At 39.7% G+C, this 9,088-nt stretch overlaps 1 protein-coding gene across 2 annotated transcripts; it reads right to left on the bottom strand.

Moving 5' to 3' along the window:
* Positions 1-315: 315 nt before the first annotated feature.
* Positions 316-6,833, bottom strand: myb (MYB proto-oncogene, transcription factor). 2 transcript variants are annotated; one of them, XM_087813234.1, is made up of 14 exons: positions 6,726-6,833; positions 5,109-5,226; positions 4,947-5,018; positions 4,684-4,776; positions 3,752-3,972; positions 3,405-3,630; positions 3,269-3,337; positions 3,093-3,197; positions 2,445-2,648; positions 2,099-2,323; positions 1,929-2,024; positions 1,732-1,830; positions 1,568-1,654; positions 316-1,483 (listed from the first exon to the last, which is right to left on the bottom strand). In XM_087813234.1, the coding sequence occupies exons 1-14, from the start codon at positions 6,746-6,748 to the stop codon at positions 1,370-1,372; spliced, it is 1,752 nt and encodes a 583-aa protein (XP_087669360.1). In that variant the 5' UTR covers positions 6,749-6,833; the 3' UTR covers positions 316-1,369. The 2 variants fall into 2 exon arrangements, with proteins under 2 accessions (XP_087669360.1, XP_087669361.1); XM_087813235.1 differs by having other exon boundaries at positions 316-1,480.
* Positions 6,834-9,088: the final 2,255 nt, after the last annotated feature.

Raw genomic sequence — 9,088 nt, 5'->3', positions numbered from 1 at the left:
AAATGCATTTTTTTTTTTAATTTATTAAAGGCTATAATTGTATTAGAGATTAGTTGCTAATAACAGCACACTTCTAAAATTACATGAGAGGTAAATCCCTAAATATTTAAAAAGACTTAAAGAGGTAAAAGAAAATTACATTAAGGGCAAAATGTTAAAAAGAATTTCATTCAACTTTTAATATAAGTGGACATTTACCTGGGGTGCTATGAAGGGAACCGGTGTAAAGAAAGAAAAGATAAAGTTCAAATAGACTTAGTATTAGGTGAAATATCAATAGAAGATGTGTTAATGCAAGCAAACATGGAGTCAAAGTTGTAATAAAAGATCACACTTTATTTAATAGGCAGTATAAAAACATATAAAAAAAGGAGTATAAATGTTTTTCCATTGAAAAAGGTAATTTCCGCACAAAAGCTACATATAAAAAAGGTATTACATGTATAAAAAGATTGTCTGCTAAGTGTTTTTTAAGGGCTACTGCAGTCTTGAAAATGCATAAAAGCAACACAGAACATTATAAGCATTGAAAATCACACTAATACAAAAGTTTCAGTTGGGTTTTGTTTGTAGTAAAAAAAAAAATATCAGTGTTTAGTACTCGCTCTCATTTAATGGAGGACATGAAATTCAAGTGCAACTTGATCATACTCTTACTGGGTGACGCTCACATCATCCAAATCAATGTCATAATAAATATACTGTTTCCGTTTAAAAATAACCTTTGTTCTTTTGGTGTTCCCCTTTGGGTGACACTGTGAAGGCCCAACATGAATTGAAATGCAAACTCACCATATATATATATATATATAAAACCAAAGGAGCCAATGTTCTGTAGCTGGTTAGGTAATACTAAAGGAGCCATCTTTTGTTCAAAGCGAAGCTCCTTAAAACAGTTTAGTGGCTTATATGAACACTTGAAATTCTCAGAACACCCGTCAAAGCGCGCAAGGTAACAAAAGTCAGTTTTGGAATAATGCTAAAAGGGCTTTAAATACTTGAAAGGAAACACTGCTGCAATTGCCAATTATTAATAATATAAACATGAGAATAAAATTAAAGAAAACATAAGAAATAAATTAATTAACTTGTTCTTTATATTAATATCAAAATTCTGAATTAAAAAAAAACAGCCCAGTGAAAATGACATAGTTAACCATCCCCCATTTATGATGAAAAAAAACCCAAGTTCTGAATATCCATATATAAAATGTACAGAGTATTGATTGTCTTTTGCTTGGTTGAACTTCCACAAGTGCGAGTGTAGAAACACAGCGACTGGTTGCACCACATCGAACTCAACGTAGAGGGCGCCGCGTCCAGCGCAGAGAATGAAGCGATCCCTGAAATCGGTCGTGTGCGTCTCAGTCTACATGACCAGCGTCCTGGAGGGGAAAGTGTTCATGTAGTTGTGGCTCTGCTCCGACTCCAGAACGTGTTCCTCGGCCTTCCCGCACGTCACCTGCTCCCAGGAGCTCAACTGCTGCAGGGTCGCCAAAGACAGTCGCGCGTTAGATTTCACTTCAAAAACGACTTGAATAAAAAGTAAATATGAGTGCGAGTATACCTGTAGTGGAGAGCTCAAGGTCCTGTGAGGAAGGTGATGGAAGTTCTTGTGTCCGTCCTCACTCAGTAATGAGCTTGAGAGCATGTCCTGGAAGAGATACGGTACGTTTAGCTTCAGGAAGACTACGTTGAAGAACCAACGAGCAGTGGTTGCGTCACACTTACTGGTACTTCCTGTGCAGGACCGTTGGGAGAGAAGAGCGGTGTGTGTAGGTCTTGTCCTTCCCACTGCATGCATGGACTCCTCTCACATGGAGACTCCACCTTTTTGAGACAAAAGAACAAACAAGGTTAGTTTTTCATCGATTAACACCAATTAGAAAAAGCATTTGGGGTTTATCTACACAAATAAAGGACGTTACCTCTTGTTTGATTTTCTTCATAGGGGGTTGATCAATGTTACACTCCATTGGCTCCTGCTTTATGCTGTCAATCATTTGTTGATCTAGAGGGGAATTCTGTAAATAGGAATATTACTGGTTAAAATCACGATCAAAATCGTCTTTGAATTGTCTCATTTTCAATCACTCACCATAAGTTTGAGGGGTCCGTACTTGGCCTCCTGTAGCGCCAGACCTGACCTAAAAGGCGAGTGGGTCTGAGGAGAAGACTCCAAACGGCTGTTTGGACTCCTGAACATCTCGCTGTGTTTGTGAGACTGCAGTGACGGGTCGATCACTGGTTTGATGTCCACGGGTGAACCTAACGTTTGGCTGTCGCTGTCTGAATGTTCAGGACTCATGGACTGGTTCAGGAACTGTAATGAAAAAAATGTAAATCCATCAGTCCCGGAGAAGATTCAGTCAGATGTAGAGAGGCGTTTGAGGGTAGTATAAGCCTGTATTATAAGCGATCTCTTGAGAAAAATAAACACTTACAGAGTCAATGACGGACTCCATGAACTCCGGGATTGTATTCGAGAACGCTGAGCTGTTGCTGTGGCAGTGGGCACGAGTTACAGACGCGCTCTCCTCCGGCAGAGCAGGGGCGGTCGGCTGGTGATGAGGTAACGGCATCGACACCCCCTCCATGTTGTGGGTCAGGGAGCTCGGGATGGCCCAGCTGGGATAGGACAGGTTTATCTGGGAAAAGAGAAGACAGAGTTCATTAATACGTGAACAAAAAAGCAGAAAAACTAGTTATTTTTTAAATAAAGTTATATATCAGGAATTAATCTTCAAGTTGTTACTGTTCCTTATTATTCCTTTCAAATTAAAAGTCTTATAATTTCCATTAAAGGTTGCTGAATGAAGTTAAAATTCTGCCTGTAATGGGAGCGTCTATCACAAAAGTAGTCCACACACTGAACGCCAAATAAAAGGGAACTAATGAGTTAAAAGTTGCTGTGCTGGGTTGCACAAGGGTCACAGAAACCCACAAACGCGACATGAAATTGGTGAGATAAAGTCTTGTATCGCCACTTGCAGAAACAGAGCCCCAGATGTTTCCTGCACCTCCTTTCACACTGAAATCCGACCACCGCTCCCTACAATGCCGGAGTCACATAAATTTAGCTGTCAACGCACCGGTAGTGATGGTTGGCCCCTCAGCTCGTTCTCTGTAGACATGAGCAGCAGTTCGATCTCCTTTACCCTCTGCGCCTTCTCGGGGTCCTCGTCGCTATAGTGTCTCTGCGGGCGAAGCGGCAAGTTAGCACCACCACTTAAATGTTTGTTCGATAATTCAATTGTCTTGTACATACCTGGATGGCAGCAGTGCCGTGCTGTGGAATGTTCACTATGTTCAAATGTAAAGCCATAGGAAAGGGAACCTGTTGATGAGAATGAAAATGAGTGAACTCTATTTTTTTCAATGATTTCAGTTTTTAGTTCACTTACTCTTTGTGAGTCAGAGATGTATGTGTAGTTCAGCGATGACAGGGGAGGCAGTTGTGTGTGATTGGGCGAGTGGTGAGGGAAGCCCATGATGTGGTTGTTGCTCTTGACGTAGCCGTGGCTGATGGAGAGGGAGCCGTTGTTCTTGGCCGCGCTCTGGAGGTAACCCTCCTGCTCCACTTTGCGCCTCATGGTGGAGTTCCAGTGGTTCTTGATGGCATTGTCAGTCCTTGGGAAATATTTAAATTACTTTACTGACCTCCAAACCCATCTTCTTTGTCTAATAACATCCATTATGCCCTTTACTCCTCCCGACCACAACATTACAAATCACTTTAACTTGGTCTCACCTGCCGGGGAGTAACTTTGCGATTTCAGCCCAGCGGTTGCCGAGTTTCTCGTGCGCCTGATATATAATCCTGTCCTCCTCCTCCGTCCACGACGTCTTCTTGACCTCGGGGTTCAGGTGGTTGTGCCATCTCTCCCGACACTGCTTGCCAATGCGACCTTTTAAGTGCTTGGCGATCACCGACCACCGCTTGGCGCCGTACTTCTGGACAAGTTCAATGACCTGTGATGAGGAGAAGGGCAAAGGTGAAGCAGAAACAAAGATATATGCATTAAATGCAAACACTCCTTTCCTGCTTCTTCCTTTTTTTCCTATTATCTATCAGCTTATAGAGGTCAGCACCTGCTTGTGAACAAGAGGGGAGTTTCCAGTTGAAACTCAAGCTTTTCTGCCAATCATTACAGTAGCACCTGGTGAGAAATACACTCCTTTGTGCCACTTAAGAATGCTCAGGTGTTTCGAGACCAAACAAGAATTATTAACGTAGTGGTCGGCTTTTAAATAGTAACCGTTTCTGGAGCATTTCAAAAGAAGACTTAATGGGAAATCTAGTCAAATAAATACTGGAGTAACAAGTAAAAAAAAAAAAAGTAAAACAAATCGAAGGTAATGTTGAAAGATATTGAATTATTATATGACATAATTTACGTTGATATACCTATGGACAAAATGTTTATTTTTTCTAAATATAAGTTTAATCTATTTAAAGTCATAACATTCAAAATCAACCCCTTTAATAAAGAACATATAAAGTTATATAAAATTAATTAGTAATTAATAATAAAAAGTAAAAAATAAATTCTACAGGGTCACGCATTTCTTTCTTCTGATCTCACAAAGGCTGCATAAGAAAGTTTTTGTATCGCACCTAAGAAATGTGCAAAAGTGAGACTGAAAATAACTGGTTTTGCACTTTTATTGACAGTTACTCACCCTTTGGTCCTCTTCTTTGGTCCATGGTCCTTTAATGAGTTCTGGGTTCAGGACTTTTTGCCATCTGTGCTGGCACTGAACATCCGTACGATTCTGGTAGGACGTAGAAAAGAGTGGATCTTAATTTCACGTTGTATCCTGCTATGAATAAATATTAGCACGACTAAATTTAAGGACTTCAGGTTAATCCAGTTTTGGTCCCGACAGGAGGTAAAATGTGTGTGTTTACTTAATTGTGTGAATCAACGAGTGCTCCCACTTACCGACAGCAAGCTTGCGATGACTTTCCAATCATCAGATCCATGAAGCTCGACAAGTTTTTTCAACTTTTCATCCTAAAGAAATATGAAAGATATTTAGTTATTGTTGCATTTAACTTGAAAATATATTTTTTGAAATAAATGATGAAATGGATATAAACATACTTCTTCTCGTGTCCAGCGTGTTTTGCCGAGGTGACGTTTCCCCGTCTTCGCCAGCGATCCATCGTAATCATGTTCATACATCTCGTTCTCCTCCTCATCGTCATCACTACTGTAAACACTGCAGACAAAAATGAAAGTTAAACGTCAAGTCAAAATTGTGATGGGAAAATAAAAGCTCTTAAAAAAACAAACAACTTTTTTTTTTTTTTTTTTTTTTTTTAAAACAACTCCCTATTCATCGCTTTTGAAAGTACATAAAGAACTTGGCCCATTATTTAACTCATCGGGTGTCAGCGTAGACAGAACCAGTCATTCTTGAAGGTTTGGGTGCAGGCCTCTGGCCAAGACACCCACAAGAGCGAGAAGGGGGGGGTTGGACGAACAGGTTCTAGTGTTTTTGGTTTCCACAGATACTGGGATTGGCATATACAATCATAATTTCATGACCCTGGCGTGTTCGGGCTTGCAGCAGCTTAGTGCAGCGCAGCCATGTCTGTTGCACACACTCAGACACACACTGATACTGAGGGTAAACCAATGGGGATTGGAGGGCAGAGACAGTGTGGAAGCTTGTGCAACAGGTGAGCAAGAGATCCACAGAGGCCGATAGGATGTTCCTGAAGCAGATTCCATTTCTATATGTGCATTTTTTTTCAATATAAAAAGTGAGTGTATGCTGTAAACTTAAACAAACAGTCACTGCAAAAATGATGCAAGTGATGAATCATCAGTCAACACGAACCAGTGAACAACTACCACTGTACAAATAAAGAAATGAGGTAAAAAAGAATAACTAAAAACATGATTAATCAATTTGCAAAAGCAAATTAAGAGATCATCTATTTTATATCTACTTTTAGGGTAATCAACTTTTTTTAGTTGTATTGTAATAATTCGGATTTTAAAACTGAAAGTGAATAAATTACTTACAATAATCGTTTTTTTTTTTGTTTTTTTTTAACTTGTTAATCTACCCTAAGAAGTAAATAAATAAATAAAGCCACCGTTGGCGCAAAAAAAAAAAAGGAACCCCACTTTTCTACCATATGCGCTTAAAAAATATTAGCTCACACGTGTAGTGCAAGTTACAAACAATGGTATTTCAATGAGAAATGATGACTTAAATATCGATCAATAACAAGTGTGTTTTTAAAAACATTAGCACTGAAGATTTCACATCACATCTGCACTATTTTGATGGAAACAGTCGTTACAGTGATGGGACAAGGAACAAAAAGTCCACGACAAGAAATGGAAAGAAAATTGAATTAAAGATTTCGTTTTTAAATAAATATACATTTATAGTTTTGTGACAATTGCTCGGCACGCGTCTGATGTCATTCATGTAGGAGCGAGAGGCGCGCGCTAGAACAGAGCGCTCTTGACAGTGGCTGCATGACCACCACCTGTCACGAGCGCGCGACAACACGCAAACCCATTCAACAACTGCACAAAAAATATACACATTTAAAACATAATTTACTGAGTAAACAGCACGAAGGAAACAGCAGTAGACGCGCGGGTTTGTATCCAGCAGTGACCATCAAAACAACAGCGAGCCGCGGGAGATAAAAGAAGCACATGCCGAAGAAAAAACGAAGTAAAAGTTGGGGTTACCTGTTTCTCGGCCGCCTAGCCATGTCACTATCTGTCGGAGGGGGCTCGCAAGTTCCAGTACTTTCACTCTGTGCGTGTACTTAGCGCTCTCTGTAAGCAGACAGGTTGACATTCATTTTAAGAGCAGACGCGGCGGCTCCTCCCCTGCCCGGGCCGGCGAAATTACCGCTAAGTGCCCCCGCGCATGCGCGCTGCGAGCACTGAAGAAACCCATCTCAATAAAAACGAGAGTTTTATGTACGTTTTAAATATCGCTATATCTTATTATGTAAAGTTGGTGTCGCCCAGCTTTACTAAATAAATAAATCAATTTAATAATTAAATAAGTATTTTTGAAAATGTGATGTCCCTGAATGCATCAGAGCATTGTCATTTAATTCAAGGTAAACTAAAACCATTCTCAATAATGTCAATAAAAACCACAAGACAAGAAATGTGAAGTTGGCCTCTCGTCTTGCCACGGCTACATGTTTTCAAAAATACAGATGTTTCTCGGTGATAACACATGCAACAAAGAAACCCAAACAACCCAAAATGCAATTGTGAGAGACCTCAAGGTGCTTAACCGAGATAAACTGACCCCGGAATCCTTCACGACTTTACTTTGAGTTACATGAAGTTTCAGGTGAGTTTGAAAAACAGTTTCGACAAGTTCCTGATGATTAAAAATAGTTTAGTGTTGCAGATATCTTCATCTTCCCAGCACCAGAGTTGTTTTTCCTCGCCTGTTCTTAGACAGGAGGGGGGTTGATCTGTGTGTGTGTGTGTGTGCGAGGTGGGGGTGATGGTGGTGGTGGTGGTGGTGGGGAGGGCTTGCTTTATTTGTATAAATGTGTCTTCGCATTGTATTAGTTCCTCCATACGCGACCGTATTGTCCTGGTCACTTGTAATTATGATCAAGCCCTGCAGGCCTATTGTTCAAGGGCGGTCATCAAAATAGTTGCCTGATAAAGAGCCGCGCACACGAACACACACACATGGAAATGGACTGCATGTTAATCAAACACAAAAGGAACCAAATAGAAACATATATATATATATAAAATAAAAAGTATACCTTGGGATAGAACATTGGTGACTTGTATAACGTTATACATTTCAAGAACAACACCGTGATTGATTGAAATAATGCACCTTTTCCATAAGCATAGTCTATTTTATGTAGCACACAATTGCAGAAAATATTGTCTATGCAATGACCTGTACCAGTAACTTAATTCAACTTTTACAAAATAAAAAAATCACTTTTTTTCCCCCCATTCTCCAGTCAAGCCCTAAATTTGCCACTGCCCCCTGAGGGTAATAATAAAATCTTGCAATTTGTTATCAGAAACCAAATTCGAGGAGTGGAGCCAGGGTATGCAAATTCTTCTGTGTAGGTTTGACATGAAGCTGTGGACTCATTGACTCCCAGCTCAGGAAATTTGCATGGGCGCGAAGGGACAGGTCGGGAGAAGGTATTGTGATGGAGTCCCCCTTTGCAAAGCATTGTGTGCACAGGTCGCTTCATTTGAATGTTTTTTTGATGACCGCCCCTGATCTAGAGATCTAATCCTGGTGGGTGAAGACCAAAACATTGTTCATTATCACTTCTATTTGTTTTTCTTTGGAGGGCATGTAATGGAATATCTAGTTTACAGCTCTGGAAGTGTTCAAGTCTCTTCACATTTGTTTAAGGTTTTGATAACCTTTCGGCTATAGCATTTATGTAGTTTTACTTTTAAGAAATCAAATTGCACAGCACAATTAATTAATTCTCATTTGTGAATTGTGCATGCTAGTTTGACCAGTTATGTTAATCTGATCTTTCATAGCACCATAATTGCCTTCTTTTAACAACTTAACTACCATTAATAATCCAATTGGTGAGACATGCATATTACTGCCTTTAAACATGTCAGAGTTCTGATTCTGATTCAGTTCTTGAAGAAAATGAAAGAATATTGGAAGCCAAAACGGCCCAAAACAACTATTGTGCTGTTTTGCTTTTATTTAAGAAAAAACAACACTTTAATATGTTTAAAAAATGTATTCAGCAATGTGTAGGCCACCTGTGAAAGTAAGCAAATGGCTTTGCATTATCTTTAGACAGGAGTGTGTTGCAGTGATGAATGTACCATTGGCAAATTATGTAAAGCATTACCTCATTACCTCTGCCAACTTCAGGGGCGAGAGCCTAACCCTTCACCCATGAGCACATAGAAGCTTTGTCCTGTCTCTGGATTAATTCTTTTCAGATTTACATGCTGTAGTCAGCACATTTGCAATCGTTTGCTTTCACTTGATTTCATAGATACGTTGGTTTCCGGTGTTTAGGAAGCAGGTTTCTTTCCACAGGATGGCAAAAACAAAGCTTTAATTT

This window comes from Callionymus lyra, chromosome 17, assembly GCF_982586985.1.
Source record: "Callionymus lyra chromosome 17, fCalLyr1.hap1.1, whole genome shotgun sequence".
Lineage (NCBI taxonomy): Eukaryota > Metazoa > Chordata > Actinopteri > Syngnathiformes > Callionymidae > Callionymus > Callionymus lyra.
This window is presented reverse-complemented; position numbering and strand designations above follow the sequence as displayed.